This window comes from Gavia stellata, chromosome 6, assembly GCF_030936135.1.
Source record: "Gavia stellata isolate bGavSte3 chromosome 6, bGavSte3.hap2, whole genome shotgun sequence".
NCBI classification, from domain to species: Eukaryota; Metazoa; Chordata; class Aves; order Gaviiformes; family Gaviidae; genus Gavia; species Gavia stellata.
In genome coordinates, this window is record NC_082599.1 from 25,533,596 (window position 1) to 25,559,056 (window position 25,461).

General features: G+C 38.6%; 1 protein-coding gene across 1 annotated transcript in view; it reads left to right on the plus strand.

Moving 5' to 3' along the window:
* Window positions 1-25,461, plus strand: part of CDK14 (cyclin dependent kinase 14) — a 254,406-nt gene that overhangs the window by 86,833 nt on the left and 142,112 nt on the right. Inside the window, exon 7 of the mRNA XM_059818538.1 lies at window positions 8,797-8,920. Within this exon, the coding sequence (XP_059674521.1) occupies window positions 8,797-8,920 (124 nt within the window). The remainder of the gene's footprint in view (window positions 1-8,796; window positions 8,921-25,461) is intronic.

Sequence of the window (25,461 nt, forward strand, 5' to 3'; positions counted from 1 at the left end):
ATGAAAGCTGATATGCTTTTTAATTAGTGATGCTGCATTGAAATAGCTGTAATCTTCTGGGAAAAGCATCCTCAGTTTTTTCTCTGCCTTTTTTCCTCTACTTGCAGTGTTAGAGGTAATATCGGTTTGTGTGAGCGTTTGACTTCAAGAAAAAACATCTTTGACAAAATTAAAAGATACTTGCCTCTGACCCACTATTCCTCAATCTGTGCAGCACCAGCGTGAATGACAACAGGGTTGTCAACCAGACGAAAACTGTCTCTGAAATCTTTTACTTCAGGCAACTTGGAAGGCTCTTATCATCTACTGTGACCAGCAGGAGAAGGAACTTCCAGTTTATTCTTATTCCATCTAATATTGCTGCTCTGATTTGTTCTTCTCCCTGGGCACCTTTTCTTTTCCCAGGGCCAAAAAGTGATAAGAAGAGATGGGCAGACCCTCTTGTTGAACTTTGCATCCAGGGAACCAGGAATATTCAGCCCTCTCCCAGGAGCCTTCAAGAGTTCAGCTCTTACCCATCTCAATTCTGAGCCTTCCTTGCTCCTAGGAAACAGGGCACAGCAGTCTTCTATGCATAATTGATGGATATTTTTGAAGCAAAACCTCGACCAACTAAGCCCTACCCTCACCACAACCTTTAAAAATGTCTTTTATCACTGTAATACTTCGTCAGAGAAAATAGTTGACTATCAAGGTCACATGTAAGGTATGTGGCAAAGTGTGGAGTGGAATTTGGGTATTAAGTTTCCTAGGACAGCTCAATAATCTCTGTAAAAAATATGCTTAAGTTTCAGCAAAAAACTGTAATTAATTTCATTCTTAAAACGTCTACAAAATAGTTTAAAAGAAATGTAATTAATAGGGAATTATTGAAACATAATGGGATGTTGCAACATTTTTCTGTTCTAAATGCTCAAGAAGGAATCAGTCAACTTTATAGCACTCCAAGTTAAAAAAAATATTAACAAAAATCCCAAATCAGATGTGATTAAAATATTGGCTTTATTAAACCAAGGTTTTAATACTGGCCTCCTAAACAAGATGAAGTGCACGTTGAATTGAAAATGTTGAAATAGAGTGAATGTTATCTGATGTGATTAGAAATCTCTGGCACTTAATCATTTGCAGTATTCATTTATTCCTCTCCATACTGCAGTACTATGAACATTGTCCTTAACTAATGGTTGCAGATTTTAAAGTTGAATCTGTTTTTGTCAGATGAATAATTTTGGCATTTAATGACTAATGTGAAAATAAATAATATGAGTCAAAGCCATAGGGTAGTTGTCATGTGATGTCTTTTGCAAATATAAATACTTATCATTGAACTGATTACAGCTTTAGAACAATATGAAGTGCAAAGGGTAGGGAAGCATTCAGAACATGGAAGGATTAGGCAACTCCTGTATCCTAGCCATGTGAGGCTTACTGCACGTGAAGTGCAGCTGCTTGAACTTTGGCAGTGGCAGAGCATTGCGTACTGGCTCTTGCTAAGTGTTAGCTCCATTCGTTATTAGTAAGATATAAAAACATATCCTTGTTAGTAAAGCATAGTATCTGAAAAGTATGCTAAAAATGCTTTGGTTTTTAGGTTACAGTTGTGTTATAGGTGTAGGCCTCCCTGGTATGCTTCTGTTTTCTTTCCATCATGTGATTGTATAAACATGTGTGGTGTGGATAAGAGGTTTGTGGTCCCTTTTTTTGTGGGAGATGTGCGTTGAATCACATGGCCAGTCCTGCATCCATATGTGACAAATGTGTGATTACATGATGTAGGGAAAGCATGTGAGCACCTGTGTGTAACTAGAGGTGTCTGACCAAACGGTTGACTTCCATAGACCTACATACACAGGAATGGGGCGATTAAACCATGATAATACATCTGGCTGTGATGAATTTTCATGTCTTGTTTCACCTATCATATTGACTCACTGCAGTTTGGAGAAAACACTCTTTTACTCTAAGGTGAATACATACTATGGTGGTCCTTTTAAATTTATCAGTTGTTAACTGGAAGCAAATCTAACTAATGTCATGTTTTTGAAATCTGTTTCCTACTCACTGAAATTAGTGATACTGCTGATGCAAAGTTGAATTAAATATTTCAACAGATATGCTAAGTAGGAAGTGATGCTGTTTAATGTGGTTGAGAAGTTCCTATTTTTCATTCCTCATTCAGTGAACAAGCAGGTGTACAGCAGACAGAATAATGTTATGCTAAATTAATGTCGTCTTTTACACATGGCATTGAGAATTGATTATTTAAATTAGACTTTTTAGTTATCAGACATTAAATATGGCATCAGCATTTCACTCTACTTTATGTCACTCTTGTCACTTAAAGTAATGATTTGATAATATGCACAACTGTGAACAGTAAACGCAGAATCTTTATCAGTGTGTTAAAATTTGTGCTAGAAGAATGTCATTTTTATATCTACTGCAGCAAGAAATACGTGCAAACCCCAAACTGAAAGGAGTGTGTGCATGTGTAATTTATTGTCTGTATGATCCACATGGTTCACATACAGAAAAAAAAAAATATTGTAGGGATGAACAAAACAATTTTTCCAGTGTCTTTAATATTGATGAGGCACCAATTGCCACCCTGACCTAGTTCAGCACGGGACTGAATTGATGAAAGGTAGAAAAGGAGATTTAATTGAATTGAATTTATTTTTACTTTTGCCATTCAGGAGAAAAAAAATCTGAAAAAGTCTTCCACTTATTGGATATTAGTAGATGACTGTAACTGATCATAAGGGGGTGTCTTTATATTCAGTTAATTAAGCACACCTTCCTCATTGCAAATGACTGTAGTAGTATCCAGAGGGGATAAAAAATGATTAAAAGAACATCAAAGAGAATAGGAGTTAGCAATTTAACACTTTCCAATCTTTCCTTTGCAGTTCTGCTGCCAATAAGTGGAAAAATCTGTATTTTAATACCTTTTTTTTTAAAGTAATGATACGATGTGCATTCCCAGTGGCTGTATTTTATGCATTTCTCTGTGACATTGTCTTTGGTAAGACTCCCGTGTAAGGAATGCAGGAGCAAGTTAGAAGCCTTTATAAATGCTTTTTGGAGAGAATTATTTTAAAATTCTTTTGGAGAGAACTTGGTTCTGGGGGGGAAAGATAGGAGAATCTTTTACTGAGATAAAGCTTATTATGAAAATCACACTGATTCAAATGGTTAAAAAATTTTTGTTCAGACAGGATCCTTTATTCCTAGGGATGCAAATTCATCTGAAGTTATCACTTGGTTCCTGGAATTTCTTCTTCTGACAATTTAAGGAAGAGAGTCTACAAAGCTTTGACTTAAAAGTTCAGTATTTCCCCAGGACATTGCTAGAAGTGAAAAGTTGGATTTTATCTCAGGAGTATTATCCTGGTTGGGAGGAGGGAAAAGAACAGGAAACCAACAGTGATAAAAAAGATTGTGCTTGATGAGCTTTTGACATGCTAGCAGAAGTCACACAGAGACATTTCTCATTGCTTCTGTGATAATACATATTACCAGGTAGTTTTTTTCTTATGTTAATGATTTAAAACAAGTAGATCTGAAACTCCCAAACAATCTGGTAAACCCAAACGTAACTGAGCACTGTGTTCGGTTGTATTTATTTCCAAGGCTGTGAGATAGTACTGTGGGGATTTATTACCTCCTTTTACCTTTGTAAATAGCCAGTAATTCACAGAAGCCTGTAATGTCCTCTGGATGATAGGGACAAGTACACTGTTGGCAAGCATAAGGTGAGGTGTCCTGGGTTGGGTTTCTTTTACTGGTATTTTTGGATTTTATGGCCTATTAAGACTGAATATGATATCGATTGATGCTGAATACACACAAGGGAATTCAGATGATTACGTGATACCCAGCTGGTGTGCTTTGATACATACAGCAAGCAGAAGCATTTGTGTTATCAGTGATGAGTGATAATAAAGCTTGTGCAGTATTGTGTATTACTTTTCGAAAGTAACTATGCTAATACAGCCATATAAGCTTGCTAAAGGACCAGCACATTAATCCAGTCTTGCTTTCAGCTTTCTTCTGAACTGACGTGAACTCATGGTCCAGGTTAGCTCAGCTCCATTTGCAGTGTCTTGCTGCAGAGAGAGCAGAGCCAAGAGTTTTGTGCATCTTCTATAGACTAAAAGGTTCCATGTAGCTTTCTACTTCTGTATCTAGGGCCAGATCCTTTATTCCCACAATACATGTGGTAAGGGAGCTCAAATGCAGGAAATCATTCAGAAATCCCTCTGTGCTATCAGTTCCTGAATTTAAAAAGCCCCCCCACATGCCTCATTAGTTTGTCCTCTTAGGCAGCATCCTTCTTGTCATTGGGGTCCTTGATGCCTCAGCAGACACTGTGTGGAAGTGGTACATTTTCTGGAGAATATCTCTGGGCATGTTGTGAATTTCTTTCTGCTTCTCACTTACCCCAGTAACTTTTGCCAGAAACCCTCTACTACCTCTGGGCATGGAGAGCAACGATGTGGAGTCATCTGAGCACTTCTACACAGATCACCTGTACATGAGCATTCCCCTTTATCATTAGACTCAGAGCTTTCTGAACCTAAGTCAGAAAGTGTTAACTCCCATCAGTCCTACCTGTTAGACATGTTTTGGATGGCCTGTGTCAGTGTTTAGCTTGTAAGCTTATTTGCATGGGAAGAGCTCAAGATCCTATGTGACATTCAGAGGCCAACAAGATAGTACAGCATTCTGCTGCACGAGCCATCTTGCAGCTGTTAGATGTGTGCGTGTAATGGTCTAGGTTGTACACTCACCCAGGCTCATGAAAAACACCATGAAAGCAGGGCTGCTCATCCAGGCAACTGGCAAGTCTCTCAGAAAATGTAATTGGTTTAAACAGGCATTTGGTCAAATGTTGGATGTAGCTCAAGTGGCCATCCACGCCTTATACTTGAAAGACTATGTGGGTGCTAACCTTTTGTATGGGGTCTGGCTGAGATGGAGTTCATTTTCCCCATAGCAGCCCTCGCAGTGCTGTGCTTTGCATTGGTAGCTGGAAAGGTGTTGATAACACACCAGTGTTTTGGCTACTGCTGAGCAGTGCTCACACAGCATCAAGGCTGTGTCTCCAACATTCCCTCCTCACCAGTAGGCTGGGGGTGGACAAGATCTTGTGGGGGGACATAGCCAGGACAGCTGACCCAAACTGACCAAAGGGACATTCCATACCATGTGATGTCTGCTCAGCAATAAAAGCAAAGGGGGGTGTGTGTGGCAGGGCGGGTGTTTGTTATTACGACATTTGTCTTCTGGTGCAACCGCTACGCGTACTGAAGCCCTGCTTCCCAGGAAGTGGCTGAACATCGCCTGCTGATGGGAAGTAGAGAATAAATCTTTTGTTTTCTTTTGCTTCTGTGCGTGGCCTTTCCTTTTGCTTTATTCAACTGCCTTTATCTTGGCCCACGAGTTTTTTCCATCTTATTTTCTCCCCTGTCCTGCTGAGGATGGGAGTGATAGAGCAGCTTGGTGGGCACCTGGCATCCAGCCAAGGTCAACCCACCACACCTTTTTGTGGAGTTGAGGGTTTCCTCTTGTAAGTTTTAAGAACTGCTAATGTTCTTTTAATATTACAGTCCATAAACCCGAAATTAACTTTGACCTGCATGCATTTTTCTCACTGACAATGAAATTTCTTCATTAAAATATGTTGCTCATTAAAGTGAGAGCTGCATAATGGTTAAGGGGGGAAAAGGTGGTTTTTTCATGGCTACAATAAATAAGCAAGGCCTGCAGCACAAGTATTAAATTTGTTTTGGTCTGAATGTAAGGTGTTGAGCCTCCTAATGTTAAGCCTTGCTGAAAACCTGATTTCTAGAGATAAACCCCATTCCTGTTTTCTGTCTTTTCCAACTCCCATCATAATGACCCTTGCCATTCTGCGAGTCTTTCATTTTATCACCAAAACCTCTGTTCTTACTAATAAGCTACAAACTGTACAGGAGTGATGTCCTAGTTTGTTTATTACAGGTTATTTGATGCTTATACAGCCTTGTGTATGACCATGCAGATACTAAAATTACTAACATTAAAGCTCAAGAACCATGAATCTGAATCGTTTCTACCCTCACAAACAACCTGTTGAAATGCATATGGAATTTGCCATTGACTCCTTTTAGAGTTGTCCTGTGGTCCACAGGGCTGCCATCCCGTGGCCTTGGAGAAAAGGCAGCTCAGTTGCTTGTTCAAAACTCTCCACAGAAGCCTCAAGCTGAGGTTTCATACTGATCAGAATTGAGCAAAATGGAGGAAGGAGCAAGTAAGATCTGAATAAGACCACGATAGATGCTGATTTCAGATCGGGTATATGGGTAAGAGGTGATGGTACCTCATCTACCATTCATTTCCGTCCTTGTGAAGGTAATGCAGATAGTCTTGAAAGGGAATGGGTTTCTCGGAGAGGGCTTTCCTAAAAGACAGGGGAGGGAACTTGACTGTGAGAAGGCAGAAGTGTTTCCTGAGGCACCAAAAACGGTTCTTTCCAAGTCATCTTTTCATTTTGTGGAGTGGGGAACTGTTGGGAATGGAGACCTTCTTTTACTGTTCTCTCTTCCCAAGCAATCCCAAAGGGCCTGTGGTTTGCAGAATGCTCTGCTGCCGGGCGTTAGGCTTGTTTTTCACTTAAATCTCTTCACATTTAATATTACCAAATAAAAACAAAGGTAAAGAGGAAAAGAGAAACCAACAAAACAATGGCTGAGTTTACCCTGGAACGAATTCAGGGAGATTTTTTTCCCCCTCTTGTTCATGATCTTCCTCCAAGGAGGAAGCAATTGCTACATTGTATGTGACTGAATTAATTGACTTTTGTGGAAGTACTTGATAAGTACAGCATGTCTACAAATTTGGAGTGAATCTACATTCCAAAGCTGTCCTCAAGAGTAGATGATTATTCTGTTTAGCTGTGAAATTGTTGGGTTTTTTTCTTAACACGTCGTGTCAGATCACTTGATTCTTTGCATTAAAGCCAAATGAAAGCCCACATTTGTAACTCAAAATATATTTATTAAGATTACAGTGCTGTAAGATAACATGATAATTGAAATTTCTTCGCATATTTAAAAATAATGTTTGAACTTAAATGCCATTGATTTAGCCTAGAAAACTGGATATTTTCCCTATCTTTTTATTTTAAAAAATATTATTTTGAAGTAATTTAGTAGAATTTAATTTATATTTTAAAGCTGTAATTAAAGCTGTTTCTGCTTCCTGCCCTTATTAAAATAGTTTTTGTGTACCAGGAGTTCCATTTTAACCACAACTCAAAAAGGAATGTGTGTGTTACTTATGACTTTCCTGCTATTCTTTCTTTTGTTTCTGTATTTTGCTCTTAGGTTTCCTCAGCACATTGTTAGACCCAACCCTGGCAAGAAGGTGATTGATATGGCTCTTTGTGCCCTGGCTAAATAGCTAAACATACAGTGTATTGTGTCTGCACTCAGGGAAAAAATGAAATGCAATTAAATTCATTTCAACTTCAGTAACATGACATTTCTGTTTCTGTCATGTCAGCCTTTATTCTCTTCTATAATCACATTTTGTAACCCTTTTTATAATGCCTCCTCACTTCAGCAGTCACTAAATAGGATGCTTGTGTTGCAAGTTAATTAGAAATTCTCATGTGCCTGGGTTGACTTTTCCCAAATCTTTGGTGTGGTTTCCACATCTGCCAAGAGAGCATGTTTCACTGGCCGCTGAGCTGTGAGGCATGAGGTGCGTATCCACTCTTGAATCCTCCATGTTTGGCTTTGCAAAGGCTTGTTGTGTTCCCATTTGGAAACTGTAGTATTTCTTAAAATATTTCAGGCAGTAGGAAGGGTCTGTATATTAGGTGAGATTTTTCAAAACTGCAAAGAAAACTCCTGGGAAACGATCGTTCACCCTTTGTATTGACAAAATCCATGAGGATAACACTTACAGCCTTTCACAGCAGGTGCCAATAAGAATGCAGGAGAATGATCGGAGAGGAGATGAAAAGGGGAGGACAAAAGATCTCCACCATCCAGCTCTTTGTTCAGAAATTACAAAAATACACGGTATCAATGCTTAGCTCTAGGAAAAGCATTTGTAGAGTCCAGTGAGGGGGTAAAAAAAATAGGGGGGGATGAGTTAGGTTCCTATCTAAATTTACTTTAAAGACTATTATAAGTAGGTTTCAAAAGTCATCTTTAGGTTCAGTAAGAATTATTATTTCCTAATGAAAAATCAGTAAGCGTCTCCCATTAAAAAAAAAACTTTGAAGGAGAAAACCTATCATACTTGCAGATTTCCTTGGGTACACAAGCATTAGTGTTATACTATTAGTTTCTTCTTTGTTTTAGCTCCAGTGTCCCATCCCCCAGCCTTATCTCCCCATCCCTATCCACCCTGTACTGTTGTTTCCTATAATTAGTGAAGATACACATCTGTCTTCAGGCTACCACCTAATCTCTAAGGCCATACGGGTAAACACAGTATAATTATAATTTGGTAGAAATTGAGCCTTCTGCACATGGTTGTATTGCTCTTGTTCTTTTTCAAGCAGGCAAATTGAATCTATGCTGTAGTAGGGCTTGGAGGCTGGGGTTAGTCCTTGCAAAGTACGTATTTTTTAGATGGAAACTTCGTTGTGTTAAATTTGGGTGGGAATTACGCCAATTTGGGAGGAATTCTGACACAATGTTACCACAATATGCAAGCACCCTGCATATTGTGAAGAAATCACCTGTGGTTATATGCAAAATATTAACAGAGGTCATTTTTTGTCCCCCTCTTTTTCAGTTATTTTTATTTCAGTTGCTGCGAGGACTGTCTTACATCCACCAGCGTTACATTTTGCACAGGGACCTGAAACCACAGAATCTTCTGATCAGTGACACGGGGGAGTTAAAGCTGGCAGACTTTGGTAGGCAAGCAGTTAATTACAAGTCTCTTATAATGTTGTAGGAATGTCAGACAGATGGTTCCATTGATTTCTCTTCCCCCCCACCCTATTCCTTAGACACACCTTCTTCATTGTAGATAATTGCACATTTTTCTCCTGAGCGAAGAAATTGATTATGGTCAACAAAATGCTTGATTAAAAGGGAGCAAGTGGAAAACAAATACATACTACAGTTCTCACAAGGAAGATAATGCTGAAAGTATTTCAATTTTATTTACCATGAGACCTCTGAATTAGAATTCAAAACCTTTAAAAAGAAAAGGAAAACAAAAATAGAGAAAGACCTGAGGAAGTACAGACTATATGAAGAGCACAATTACTTTACGGAAGCGCACCTCTAGGGCTATGGAGATCTGAATTAACTTTCATAAAACGGTCATTTAAAGAGACTGAAGGACACAAGAATAAATATTCCTTCTAAAGAATAAAGGAAACTAGGATCACCTGGACTGCTTTCACTATCCCTTAGTCCCTTATGGGGAAGCCTTATGTGGAGTATAAAGTCAGGGGAAATTGTCCACTGAAATGTTAGCCTTTTTGCCTTTTTTTAATTTTTTTTTTTTAAAATACTTTCTAGTGGCTACACCGGGGCAAGTACTCTTTCCTCTGAAAACCATTGTGAATGCAGATGTGGAAAATGGCAATATTTTTCTTTAGTGGTTTTTACAAAATGTTGTAGGAATTTCTTTCTTTCCTGTAGGTCAACTTCTCAGCTACTGATTCCAGCAGAACTTCTGAAGTAAGCTGAAAATGTGACCTATTGTGTCATTTATTTTTATGACTGCTATCCACATTGGGCTTTACATTTCATGCAGCAGCAGTAATGAGGGAGCCTTATATGCTAACCAGCAATTTCACTGTTAATGAAGTCATGGTTTTTTGTCTTTTAATTAGCATTACTGCAATTAACAGCTCAGTGTGTATTTGCTATGCTGGAGAAGGGAACAGGACTTCAGGTGGACACAGCCCACAAGAACTCGATTGGCCTTTGGATTGTAAGGCAATTGGAGAAACAGTGTAGAAAACAATTGTTATCTGGTTTTACATACCATTTTCTGTTGCTGTTTTTCAAAACTTGGAAGATGCCATAAGTGTTTTAAAGACACGCTTAAAAAAAGCATTCCTGCATGTTGCATTTTACTATGAGATTTCATCTCTTAAATACATGAAACAGGTGAATCATTAAGTGTTTTTATAGTGAAATATGAGTTAGTCTTCTGTTGAAGGTGTTGTACTGTTTGAGAATGACTAGTTTTGTTGTGTCATTCATATGTATAAAACACTATGAACTTATCTGACTTCCAAGTATCTGCATCTTGTAAGCCCTTCAAGAGATTGTGAAGATGGTGCTCTAGCGTTGGTGGATACTGAAGACTATAGATGATCTTACAAATGTTTCATATGGTGTGGGAGTTGGCGGGGGGGGGGATGTTGCTGAAGCTCTGTGGCTTTTGTGGCCGGGGAGAGGGAAGCTGCAAACTTTTCAGCCGTGTTTTTAAGAAAACAAAAAACCCCACCTTTCACCAGCACTGTTAAATGCCTTGCTGGAGGTGTGAACCGATCAATGAAATGTCCAGCTCAGATGTAGATTGACCTCTCTCTGGTTGTATTGCCTAATATTGCCATAGAGCAGAGGAAACAGTGGGACATTTGTTTTTGCCCTGCTTTAGTAGGAAATGTTACCATCCCTTCTGATGAAATTATTGCCTCATTGTGACACTAGGCTAAATATGCCAGTGATGACATCAAAGGCAGGATTTTCCCAGCTTTGTGTTGGTAGGAATTTAAGGTTGACCACTGTGTATTATTTTGAGAGAAAGACTAGAGATGTATAAGTACAACCAAAAAGAAATACCCAGTAGTAGACATATGAATGTGTAATATTGTGGAGAGGATTTTTTTTCTCTTGTAAGTTTGTCCTGACCTAACAGAAACATCTGCATAATCTACTCTTATACACTGAGAGAAGATGATATATTTCCATTTTTTTTTAAAGCTAGATTTTCTTTCATGGCTCATGACCTCGTAAAATTGAAAAACAGATGGGTTAAATTTCTCTTCTGAGAACCAAGATGAAAAATTAGAAGTGATGAGGTTAAAGTCTGAAGGGTCACGATCTCTTTCACTGGAGGCATGAGAAATGAGAGCACACCCGCGTGCTCTCTGTGTGCACCCCTGTGCATATTTACTTATTTAAACATTGTATTATTATAGCCTATGTTCCACCTTCCCAGTATGAGAGACTTTTCTTAAACAAGATGTAAAATACAGTCCTGTTTCTTTTTGTTTTTCTCCCACGAATGACTAATTCGCAATAATGTGCTTGAAAAGGAAGTCGATTTAGATTGCATGTTTGATTAATTATATGAGGAGCAGTATGGAAATTAGAGAGATGGGTGTTTTGCTTTCAAACGTACTCAAGGCAGGAGAGACCCTATCAAGAAATCAGTTTCTGTCAGAGATAGGATTGACTTTGCTAGCACAATAAATATAAAATCCTAGAGCAAAGGCCTTTTAGTCTCTAAGGACAAGACCTTCAGATTTTGGTTTCATAAGTTTACAAAAAATCAACAGCATGGCTGAAGTTTTTCATTTGGCGTCAGGCTTATTTAATCTCCTCAGTGTAGGATATCAAATACTTAAAAGCAGGCTGTAGTGGATCATAGTTCTTGAATAAACAAGGTAAAAGAAAGGCTATTCATGCCTGCCAGCGCATTGCACTGCGGCTGAAGTGGAATCTTTGAATAACCGTGGGCATGTGTTTTTCTACAGCAGGGCTCCCAGACATAGATACTCCACTGTGTGGGAGCGTCTTTTGTTCAGATGAAGGGTGGTTTGCTTTTCTGTTCATTGTGCTATAGCTGCTAGGAAATGAACATTTATGAGAAGGCACAACAGTCAAATGAAAAGGGAGAACAGAACATAAGAGGCTTTATCAAATTAAAAATGGATGAACTATAAAAATGGCTTTCTTGAGAAGATGTAATAGGGGAGACTACACCTTGAATAATTTTTGCTATGAAAAATAGTCCTTGAACGCCATTCCTTTATTTTTTTTTCAATCTAATTAAAATTCCAGAGGAAAATAAAGTACATTAGGAATTATCCTTATGAAATGAAGTGCAAGAATTATTTTTGATCCTGTGGTGTGAATTTGGCTGTCTGTGGGTTTGTTTCTTTCCCCCCGCACATATGTCTGTCTTGAGTAGAAATAAAGTATTATAAACCTTTAATGAGTAACACCATAAGCAATTACAAACTTAAATTAATAGAGCCTTGTGCTTAATGCTAGTTACCACACAGACTGGGCTCCATAGCTGTTCCTTAGCCTTCGGTTAATGATTTCTTCACTCTAACTTTCCTTTGCACTGTATACGGATGCATTTATTTGGCCTTTGGATGTGTACTGACTTAAAAAAAGAAAATCTTTGAGCCTTTGTTTAGGAAAAGTTCCAAAAGCAAGGTATGTTTCTAGCATAAATGCATTTATCTTAACTATAAACAGTGACACATGGCTGTACGGCAATGGATAGGAGCATGAACTCAAAGATCAAACACTAAGAATATCTTTTTTTCAAGAGTTAGTTGCAATCAGGTGATTAGTAATCTAAGCAAAATAGTTATCTAAGCATATAGGTGATTTGTATTCATATTGAACATATTATAACCAGTGCCATATGTCATTCCAGTGATCCCTTATTTTCAAAATGTCACTCTGAACTTCTAAGAAATGCATACCAAAGACTATAGGAGCAAATATAGATTAAAACACCGGAGGAACAGACAAGCTCTGTCAGGCATATTATCTTTGACTCTGCAGGAGGGTGCTTCTGAGAGGCCACAGGCAGAAGGGTCTGGGGTGTTGGAAGGGTTTAGATGGTAGTGACAGAAGCTCTGTGAGGAGATTAAGACATCTGGGAGGAAAATGTGTTGAGGTGAAGGAGGAGGTGGGCAACAACAGGGTGTTGAGTAGACAAAGGTAAGATGCTGGAAGAGCATGAGGGAGAGAAGCAATAAGTGGTTGTGGAAATTGCAGGCCCAGTGCTAAGTGGGGCAGGTGATTTAGTCACAGCAGACTCTGAGAAGGCTGAGGTGCTCCATGACTTCCTTGTCTTCATCTTCATGAATAAAATCTCGCAGGCCTTTGTTCTCAGAGATGAGGTTCAGGGATAATAGTCATAAGTTGAAACAGAACTGGGTATAAGGATGGAGATGTTCACTATGAGACTACTTCAGCATTGGAGCAGCCCAGAGAGGTGGTGAAATCTCCATTTGCTTCACTTCACCAATCTGGCAGGTTGGAGTAGGTGAATTCTCCTTCTTGGGTTGTTCTGTGACTCAGTATATACCATGCTTTTACTTGTTTTGGTTTGGTTTTTAGTGATTGTGTATTGGCATTTAGCTATTGTGTATGCTGATATAAATCAAGATTGGCTAATCAGTTTTGTTTGTATCCAGATTATCATACTTAAACTCCAGCACAAAGTCCCTAAATAGCTGATAACAATCAGGTAGGAGGTGGGTCCCACCTTACACATGGGACTTTCCAGGAAGGATTTACCCTTTGTGCCGTGTTTCATATTCTCTGTCCCAAAACATCCACTAACAGTCTAATATTCTGACTCTTCCAGGGACAATATGGACCTTTAATCTGATCATAGTATGGTTCCTCTTACATATCCTTTAGTTAGAATAATTTTGTGTTTTCTGAGTTGAAAAATACATAGTTAATACTTGTTATTAGAAATTTTCAGATAAAACATTTACATAGGTTTTAGGGGTAAGCACATTGACATAACCTTTCAATGCATTTAGAAAATCCTCAGGGCACAGGTGTGGAGAATAAAACATTTAAACTTCACTAGCATGTGAGGCAGCGGTAGCGCTTCTGAGGCTGAGAGAGAAACTCGCCAAATTACTAGTAGGGCCCTTGTCCTGCTTTATCTGTGAGCTGATCAAGCTGTTGTGGGGGATTGTATTTCAGGAGATTGCTTGTTTGTGAAACTTCCCTGCAGCCACCTTTCCCATTTGTCTTTTCTGCTAGGCCTGCAATAGAAGTGAACTGCACGAAGTGGGTGAATGATAAGTTTGAAGACCTGTTTGGTCTCTATTTTGGATTGTGCAGTTACTGTAAGTGTAAGGACCTCCAGTGTAGTCACATCTTTTAATTGGGATGCTAGTCTTTTTAGTGTGTACACTGACCTTCTCACTGTGCCGTGGCTCCAAGACACAGTGTGTGACTATGACTATGCACGTACCTGAGAGGCAGAAGTGCAAAATATGATTTCAAAGTATGAAACAGCATGTCTAGAAGGTATTGTTAGCTTGACTATAATTTGCAAGGATAGGGAAACTTGCTTATTGATATTATTTAGTTATTTGTTTGTTTATTATTACTTGAATACACATTTCCCGTTCCCTCCTTTGTCTGTCCTGATTTTTGTTAGTTTTGGTCCTTTAAAAAAAAATAATCTTCAAACTGCAGTAACACCACAACAAATTCTAATGTTGCAAGGTGAGTGAGAAAGAACATCAGGAACTTAGTGCTTTAGTGCTTGATCCTGCAGTCAGAGAGTTGCTCTTTCTCGTCTGTGGGAGCAGGCTTTGGAGAGAAAAACAGCATGAGAATGTTTTCTCATGAGTATTTATGGAAATGTCTTTGCTTTACTTTTCCAAATAACACTGATCCTCAAGCTTTTCCTGTCAGCTTTTTGTTGTCTCTGGGGATCTCCTTGGATGAGTAAGGAGCTGCAGGAGGTCTGCATTATGGTGGAACTCCTGCCTTAAGCTTTCACAGTTTTGTTAATATAAAGCCCTGTGATGTAGTAAAAGAATCAAGTAAGTGATTGAACCATGCATCCTTCTAGATGCATAGGATGATTAATAATAGATAGCAGGAGCAAAGAGGCTTGAGGTTTGTAATAAAGAGAATTATACTCAATGGAGCTGCAGTTTAAAACTTCAGCTGAGTGTTAAAGAGGATGTTTCCATGAATTTCCATATAGATTTTTCTGTGGGGAGCATGTCGGGGATATGTCACAAGGGACAAGACTATTGCTCCATAGTTTACTGTTAAAATGATTAAAGATATGTTGACAACTTGAAAAAAAATTAGTTCTTTTTTCACAGTGAGAATCCCATAAGGAATTTCTTTATAGTGTACCATATAAGATTCATATGAAAGGTTGGATAGCATAAAAGCTTGCTTGCATGGATAACTGCTACGTTTTTCTGTGTAAATGCTCCACAGATGGTCAGTTCTTGAAGATGCTGGTATAAGGAGTTGTCACGGTGCCTGAAGAGCTGGTACTTTATATTGTTGGTGATGCTTGATGAAATTGTTTGCAAAACTCCTACAAGAGCATCTCTGGTTATGTAGGCTGGCTCCCTCTGGTCTTCCTGGCTTTAAGTGAGCTTGAGGATCAGCGGGCTGTGGTGCTGCAGCTGCCTGGCATTTGGGATGAGCTGTAGGAGCTGCCTGGGTCACTTCTGAGGCAGCTGACCCACAGCGGGCTCCTGCTGCCTCAACAGCAGGCCTTGTCGGGGCTGTAGAAATGGTGGAAGCTGTCTGGATTTCTGTTATCAGAGGCTGCTGCTGATAAAGGGAACCAGCTTACCCCAAATGTAGGTTCACAGACCCCTCTAACACCCTGTCTGAATTGAACAGAGCGTGAGGAAGGCATTTCTTTCTCATATTCCTGTGAGAGGTTGCTGCTTCCCCAGATGCAGCCTGTTCCCCTCTGATAATAACCTTTGAAATCTGAAGAATTTGTTCTCATAACCCCCAGGAAGCTCAGTAATGGGTTTCTTTGCAGGCTTTATTTGTATTAAATATCAAGAAATGAAGATGACTTCAGTGACAATGTTGTGAGTAAGTTGAAAAAAAAAGAAGTGGGAACCTGGCAAGTGAAACCCAAACTGCTCAAACCTGAGTTAGCTTGCAGGTCTTTATAAAACACAGTTATTTTTGTAATTAACTGTAAATACAGTATTCTCCTTTGTGAGCAGTAGTTGATAATGCTGTCCACGGTGGCAGCTGGGCGGGAGGCCTGGAGCAGCAGAGCAGACTGTGTGCATTTGTCCTGGCGTAACCTCGAACACAAACTACCGAGTCAGTGAAAAAAGCCCTTGCCGTTCCTGTTGCTTTCTAGATCCAGGGAAAGGGCAGCCAGAGCTCAGGAGCAGAGCTGATAGGTAGCTAGGGGACCTTCAAATCTTTTCTCTTGAAGGAAGGATTGAAGTTGTAGTCTGCGAAGGCTGCGGGTACTGTGGACCCAGAGACCCATGGCAGGCTGCTGTGTTAGTTATTTGCTTTCCCAGGATGACAGGCTTTCCCCCCAGCCCCAGATCTTCCTTCTTAGTTTCTAATAGTATAACTGGCTGCCACTAGGGAGTAGCCAAAGCTGCCTCCTTCCCCTCCCCTCCCAGGAGCAAGAGCTTCACGTGCTGTTCTTGTGACCTTCTATCGTCTCGCTCAGGTCTGTGCTGGAGAGGGAGAGGAGATGCGTAGGTAGCAGGAGATCTCAAGCAACAGCAGTGCAAAGGGGTAGATCTGGTTTCTGGCATTTGGGCTGAAGAATTCCTCTGTGCCTTGTTTTAGAAGTGAAGATGTAGGAGAATGTGTGGTCTAGTGCCACTGCAGGTGCTTCTTGCTTCTCCTATTTGGTTTGTCATTCCCATTGTGGACCTCCATCTGATTACTTCATAGATCCGATGGTTTTATTGAGGTATCAGGTAAATCTGAATAAAAAATCGCCATTGTGAGAGTTGATGCAGGAAGAATACCTTATGGGCAGAAATAGAGTTTCATAGTCTGTGGAGGAGGAATAGATTTGACACAGGTTTACTATCTGGAGACAGCAATTTGCAAAAACTGTGAGGTTTTATTTTCAACTAATACTTTAACTTCTCTCTACTAATAGTAAATACAACTTAGAGCCACAGAATGAATTTTTGTCCATGTCGGTCTTCACTGATCGCTTTTTAACAGTTGAAATTAAAATTCTTTAAATATACCATTCTTTTCAGGTATTACTAAAGTAGATCCTGCAACTTAAGTTCTTCCCCCTGAGAAGCGCTGTGTGGGATTATTAGCTGAAAAGGAAAACTTTCTAAATTTTTTTTTTTTTTTTTAAACCATCAAGGAGCTGGAGATTGGCATTACTCACTAAATGGGTCCCCTGTTAAACGTGTCTCAGATTACTTGGGGTTCGATCCAAGTTTCCCATTGTTACAAGTTAGAGTTATATTGAGCATTTAAATAGGAGGAAAGCATCTTAATTATCCGTTAAGGGCAATAAACGAAATTGGTTATGACACCATTAAAACAACTGTGATGAAAAATCTGTTTCAGTGTTTTGTACTTAAGAAGAACATGGGATTTAGATGTCATCTGTACTGCAGCTAGCTCAGTGCTGACTGTGATCTTGTGTTATTATCAGAATCATGATTTTTTTGTTGTCTTGTATTCCCCGTCTAAGTGTCAACCAGGCTGTTATGTGATAATTGCACAAAAAACATGGAGAACTGTGATCCACTGTCTGTACAAGAGAGATCCATCCATCCAAATGAATCTGTAGAGGTTTTTAAAATCTGGGCAGTAAATGACAAGTGTTTTTTTTAATTGGGAAAAAACCTGATTCAGTCATATGACGATGTTCTATTAGTTTTATATGAGAACATTTTCTCTTCCTACACATCTTACTTCTGTTATAGCCTTAGTCCATAGTCTTTTGCCCACCGTGGCTACGAGCCCCTGTATTTAAAACATTGAACTTTCTTTAAAACCTTATTGTGCTTGTTTCTGATATGTCAGTTACAGGGGAAAACAACTGCTATGGTCATGGTAAAGCTTTCGAATATAGGCATCCTGGTTGATCGCATAATACTCTCCGTCTTTGCTTTCTTGGTCTGATTATGGTTTTGTTTAATGTTTCCTTATTTAAAAGAACATACTGTATTATATAGTGAAAAAATTATGCCACATTTTAAAATAATTTTAATTTCATTAATGTGTTATTAGTCATGCAGATTTATTTTACACATGAAACAATCAGCTATGTGGAAACCAAGGGATAACTGGAAAAGGTGTGGATTAAAGAAGAAAGAATTAATCATGGGTCACAACAAAAATATTGATATGCAAAGAAAAAGATTAACGTGAACAGAGACTGGCAGCTCATTAAGAGAAACGTGCCATTTAACACCATATGAAATAATTCCATAACTGAAATTGCATTTTAAAGAAATTATGGCTCTGTAATTTATAACAGTGGGGTTTTTGCCCCAGACAGTTTAAACCTTACTTTACTGCAATACAGTCACTTTTTATCTAGGTAACTTTTAATAATTCATGCGGGGATTTTCATTCCTTCTGAAGGACACAGTGGTAGATATATTAATATATTTATAGATGCACAATTTGTACTGATGTAAATGAAAATCACGCTTGCAGGTCTACCTGCATTAAGATGAGAATTTCCCCTGCAGCAACTGGCCTTCACGATAGCCAGAAGAGGTCAGGCAGTGCTTGTCTTAGTAATACCTAACACTTCTCCAGTGATTTACATTTCCAAAGAGCTGTGCAAATGTTAACTCCACATAGCCACCCTTATATATGTTACAAATAATTAAACTGTAAGACCAAGAGGTCAAGCAAAATGTTGAAAGATGCAAAGGTACCAATATTAAAAGTGGGAGATCAGGAATCAGCAGATTTTTACCTGGGCGATGTGGGAACATTAACAACCACTTTGCATGGGGAGGAAATGCTGCTGCATGACTTTCATGTTGAATGGTAGGGAGAATGTCTGGTTAGACCTTCACCCTCTGTAAAGGTGCCCAAGCTCTCCTCCAAGGTCAGTTCAGCTTTTTCCACCTTTGGCTTTTAGAGCTTATAATATGTCAGATATTATAGCAATTTTTTTTCTGTGGTAATTGGAAATAAGGGAGAAGGAGGCTTTCAGATGTCATCTCTTTTATTCCTACCCACAGTCATGAACATACTCATCCTTCTTATTGCAGCAATTTTTAAGTCATTCAGACAGAAATTTTTCAGTTATATTTGTTTTTGTGGCTATATTTGCTTTTAAGGATTTTTCATTACAATGGTCTTTAAGTTAGGTATAAACTGCAGTGGGTTCCTTTGATTGTAACAGCAGATAGCAAGTACTAGGCGCTAGAAGCGAAAAACTTTTTATGTCGATACTGTCATCACTGATGTTAAGTTATGGACTCTTCAAGCAGGCTGGAAATTTGATTCAGCTTCGAACTGCCTGTAGACCTTAGGAATAAGAAAAAAAGGCAGTGGCTCATTGAAATGTACTTTATAAACATGTTAGCTTCTTGAAACTTGGCAATTCTTTGCTCATTCTATCTTACAGTTCTCAGGATTACCACCAGCTTTGCTACACAGGTTGCAGGATGCGATGCTAAATGAGATGTGCTGACCGGTACTTACTATTTGCTCATACATGCAAACTTGAAATAGTAAATGATTTAAATAAAACATGAAATGTTTCAAAGGTACTAATAATATGACAGTAGTATTTTGTCTGTGGTCAAAATACTATCAGGGATCCTTTGCTTGCAATCTAGAAGTAGTTTTTATCAAGCATTGCATGGAGAAGTACATCCATAGTCCTTAAGTTAAATGAAAGAATAGATAAAAGAATGGCTTGGTTTCAATATTAACAAATTTTCACTTGTTTTATTCAGTTACAATACAGGGTTCTGCAATTCTACTGACTTAGTAGGCTTACATCTGTACATAATAGACTAGATTTGGTTGTACAGCTCTAAATTTGCTGTCCTGGCAGTGGCATTTCAGTGTTTCAGTATCACTGTAGAGAAAGATGCCGCATGAGGAACATTTGCTTTTTAACTACATATTTCTAGAATCATACTGTTAAGGCACAGCCTTAATGCTCTTCTAATGTAACTTTTTTAAAAATGAAATTGTCTGTTTTAATTTCTTCTTTTTCTGTGACAAAATTATATTCAGAACTGATCAGTTGACTCTGCAGGAATACAGATGCCTGATTACCGAAGCAAAGTCAAATAATAATTTAGATCTAAGCATATTGGAATGTCTTCTCATAAAACTTTTCTTCTAAGATTTGTGATTCAGCTAATTTAAGATGACATACACATTTAATGAGTTTTGAGGAGCAATTCAATTGAACAGGTGAATCTGAGACTCCAGAGATTCCTGTTGTAAGATGTTCCTTTATAATATTGCTTTACAGAAGCAACAGTACTTACACAGGTTTTCTTAATGGTTTCACACTTGAAAGCAAAGTGAAAATAATTTTAAAATTTAGTGAAATCTGTAAGTCTCCAATAGTTATTTTGTTCTTTGTATTTCAAAAAGCTTTGAAATAACTGAGATTTTTTTTTTTTAGTTTTGTTAGTTTTGCACCAATGCCTGTACTGTACTATACTGATGTTTTCAGATCATTTTTCTTTGACTTAAGCTAGAGCAGACAGATGTGTTTTTAGGTGCTGTGGGTGTTATCTAGTATGTGAATGTATGTACTAATGTGATAGCACATGCAAAATGTACTGGAATTCTTTGGCAGTGTTTTACCTGCTAAGGAAATACATAAGCTGCAGAGTATAACACATTATAGCAATGACAAAAATCAGCTGAGTATTTCTTATCTATAAATAGTCTGGCTCAGGTACTGGAAGCAGCCTGGATTAAACTCCTTGATTACTAGAGAACTGTTTGTGCCAGGCAGGGCAGCCATGGTTCAAAAGATGAGGCTGGATAATGGAACAAATGCAGCTGCGTCCTGCGGTGTGGAAATGTATGCCCGGGTGACACCTTAGCTGGAAAAGCAGGCACATCAAACTTAATTGCATTGGCTGTGCAGCACAGGGGCCAGAAGTCGGTGGCTGGTAGTTGCAGAATTGTGCCGTTTATACATAAGCCAGACCTTGTACTGTAAGAATTGATGGTTTCAATACCCATGTGGTGACAATTTTTCAAATTCACAAATTCCATTCCTGCAGGGTAATGTCAAATGCCAGTGGTGTTTGATTTATAAATAAAATAGTTGTTAGACCTGCTTTTCAAAAGTACTGTATGTAGATGTTAATGTTGTTCAAATACTTGCTTCTCCATGTAGCCCTGTTCTTGTTAAATTAACTATGCTAGACCAGTTCCTGGGATCTGATCTGTTTGTAAATAAATTTGCAGGTATTTGATTAGGCTTTTAGTAGCTGACCATGACTTGAGGTATTCTCTTCATCAAAGTTCTCCAGATATTTTACCTCTAGGTGGGAAAAGACGGATCAGCAAAATTGTAGTATCCCACTGGAGTAAGTCACTCCATAGGGTGACATCCCAGTGGTCATGTGGCTATCGCTGCCCTTCATCAGTGTTCCAGCACCTCACAGATTAACTGCACTGAGTTGTGGACCCCATTAATTGATGGAGGTATGTGGTATGTGTTTGCTGTGGCATCACCTTGTCACTGCCAGTGTTGTATGGTCAGTTAAAAACCAAAATTACCTAAATGTAAACAACTGGAATTAGATGTTTGAATATAAAACTCTCGGTGAAAGTTAGCTTTTGTGTTTCTGTTTGGAGGACTCTGAACCACTACAATAGCACAAAACTGTGCTTATTTGACAGTTCTTCAGCTGTCAAATTTAATACAACATTAAATCAGAAGGATTTCAATGGTACTGCTGCCCTGTATATGATGGGCTTGAATCTGGTACGTGTTCAGTCCTGTTGGCACCCGAACGAAGGGGGAGGCAGTTTGTCTACACAATTTTCTAAAAAAAGTAAGTCTTGCACAGCACAGAGCAAGCATATTTATTTCTTTACTGGTATGTTGTATTTAGCCTGTCTCATGCAATATGCCAAGTACCTACTGCACTTTCATCAAATGATAAGCTGTTAAGGTACCGGTTGATAAGGGTCGGTTCATTTTTGCTTGAACCCCAGATGGAGTCATCCAAAAATGGTTCTTGCAGTCCTGCTTTTAGTTGTACAGATAGGGATCACACTAAATTGTTAACTTCATATACAGTAGCCTGCAGTAAGTTGGTAACTTCTGTGGTCAGTGCTTGATGGACTATTATACTTCACCAAATTGGACATCCATAGCTCTCAGTTTGTCTCCATACAACGCTTTTCCCCTGGATTACTTAGTTTTACCTTTTATGAATTCCTTTGATGTGTTAAGGGAAAATCCTAATGACAGTGAAACATTTATACCTCAAAACTGTAGGAAAGTGGTCTGTTACCTTTCTTGTATTCAACAAGTTCATTGCTCATATGTCTTAAAAGTCCACATATTATTATTATTATTATTATTATTATTATTATTATTACTATTATTATTATTATTATTCTCTTCTAAACTCAAATCATGGTCCAGTATTGGGCTCTTTCATTCATAGCTTCTTCCCAGTTTCCTCTCTTTTCTCAGGGAGTATTAAAATATCCTGAGATGCATTACTTCTCATTTTCAGTGAGTTATTTTCTGTCTTGTTTGTCCTTTCTAGAACTTCCTCCCTGCGCTCTTCAGATCTCAGTTTAAAACCATCTGTTCCGCCATTGTTAACTCTTTGCTTCAAACCTAATAACTTCACTGTGGAATGAGTAATTCTTACATTTTCACTTAGAGCCTTAGTAGCAAAGTGGTGTGTTTATGCTGGGATGTTGTTAGGAGTCTTCATACAGATTTTTTTGTGAGACAGCAAACTGGAGATCATTAAGTAAAAATCCAAAATCTGGAAAGCAAGATTTAAATCAGTCAACTGTTAAGGTATTGTGGGCACGTATACCATATCCATAATGAATCCAGGTCTTTTCAGTAATGCAGAAGTTATTTTTGATGTGAAATTGCTCGCTGTCCTTGCGTTCTGTTAGCTTTCATGTCTGTGTGAATGTTTACAGTGTTGCTGCAGATTGTGTCTTTTTTTTTTTTTCCTGCCCACACTGTTATTTTTCTGCTTCCAGACTAGCAGAGGCAGTTTGAACATATTCATGCTGACCCAGAAGGCCATGGGAATAGATATATTTTCCTGGTGTTGAAAATGGAATGTATATTTCTTTTGCACTTCCATACCACTTTTTGATTGGAAACGCATTTTTAGTGTGTTCCTCTCTGCTAATAGACAATGAATGAATTTGGCAGTCATGGCACATGTTCAGCATCAGCGGGCTTTTTCAAAAAGTGTCAGAAATTTTTTGTAAGAATTTTAAAGCAGGGAAATAAACAGCTTTATAGCTAGGATGGCTTTCAGTCACATTAATCAGGGGGATCTTTTAATATACAACCAATAGCTGAGCTCTTTCTCGTATCCCAATTTTCCACTGCCTATGATCCTTTGGGCGGCTCAGGAGGCAGAGGAAAGAGGTGATGATGAAAGAGATGATGCTGAAGTTCTTGAAAAAAGAAAAACACTTTTCATGAGGGCTAGAGTTGTTCTTTCTGGTAGCAGAAAAAGTATTTCTGCATCTTCCCTTTCTGTAACTTGTGTTTGTCAAATTGACAGTTCAGTCCCATTCACAGACCAGAATAATTATCTGTGTTACTGTAAGTCATTGTCTGAAGACATACATGAGATAAGATTTGCAGGGAAAAATAATCTCTTATTAGAACAACTGATACATCTGGAAAAACCAGACAGGCTGAGAGGCACACATGCCTTTTGCCTTACTTATTGCGCTCAGTCTCTTGAAGACTGACTCCTGCACTCCAGTTTGGACGACCAGTCATTGCTGAAGTGCATTTTGGGAATACTAATTTGGGAACCTAATTAGGCTCTCCCTGATAGTGGGTAACTTTTATAAATGAACAGCACTGCCATAATCTAGCGGCAGGACTCGGACATAGGATATTGTAAGTACTTTATCTTATTTGAAAGGAATTTAACTCAGATGCTCTGGTAAAGCTGCATCTTAGAGACAGATGCGTTCAGGTAAACAGCAGAGGGACCTAAAGGCTGCAGGACGCTTTTGATTGCCGAGAACTGACTTCTGGGTTAAAGAGCTGAGCGCTTCATTGAAGCAGTGTCAGTATTTCCACCCATTTTATTTCTGTTTTGTTGTCATTCAGGTATTCACTGAATAAATATGCTTCTGTTGGAAAACAAGTAGCTGAGTAAATAGGTTAAGTGAAATTGACAGTTCATGATCTACAATGGAATACATTAACAATATTTTAATATTGTTACTGAATCATAGTTATGGTTTTATAAGCTGTTTACCTCAAACTCTAGGTAATTGTTAAAATAAACGAAAGAGGAGGCTAAAAAAGGAGCACAAAAAGAATCTGAATTAAGGAAAAACAGCAACAAAAACCCCTTCTTTTTTTGCAGTATGCCTTGCTAGAGCCCTTTTTGATATATCTAAATCAGAATAGTAAACAGCTCAACACATTTAAGGTATAATGGAAAAGGAAACCATGAACATGGTTGGCAAGCCCTTGTTTTTGCAGACGTGACTGGTTTCCTCATTTGCAAAATCATATTCGCTGTGAACAAAGGCTTCCTGATTGTCGTATGAACTTGACTAGAAAGCTATCCTGCAGCTAAAGAGATTAAATATTAATATTTGTGCTCGTGTAGCCAAAGGTATGTGTATTGAATAGGTCTTGAGTCTGGATATAGCTGCGGCCTCTTGTAAAAGCCAAATACAATTTAAAAATTACAGTGATAAATCAGTGCAATGTGTTTTGTCAATAAGTGATGCTAGGTAAAATCAGATACAACCTTTGAGTCTGAGATAAAAGATAAAGCCAGCCGAAGCAGAGAAAATTGTATTTACCAAGGAAGGAAATAGGAGGCAGCAGGAGGTTTTGTGTGTTAAAGACATACACATACATAGGCATAAATCATTCACTCTGTATTTTAAATACAGGGCATTGCAGAGTATCCTGAGCTGTTGTTTAATGAATGAGTTAAAAGAAAGTTGTGGTTTGTGTCACAGTGCAGGTAGATGCTGTTGTGCAAGCCTTGCAGTATGTAATGCATCAGAACAGTTTATTCTTTCAGTTAGGATAAATAATGACCATAGAAGTAAGTGCCTGGAGAGCATTAAACAGTGTCTGTTCTTCTCATAATTACACACAAGTTCCCCAGTGGGTCTGATGTGACCTGACTTTTAATAACTGGGCCTTATGCTTGGCTTCCTTCCCTCAAAATAAGGCTGCAACAGCAGGACACGTGTTGACCTTTTATCTTAGGGAAGACACAGGAACCGGAGGGGAGTTCACTGCTTCTCAGGAGGTCCTCCCTCCACCTTCCCAGGCAAAAAAGTGCTCAAGCAGCAATATGTAAATACTGGGTACTCACCTGGTGATCTCTCTATTTACCTTTTGGCTTTTATGCACATGGGCCATTAAGGGTTGAAGTTTTGATGATCCCTCATAAGCTCTGTCTTTTTAGAAGGAGATTGTCGCTCTTCCTGTAGTGTAACCATGGAAACAGACAGGGAACCCTTAAAGAAAGTGATCGAACATGCTGTGCTAATTAATCCT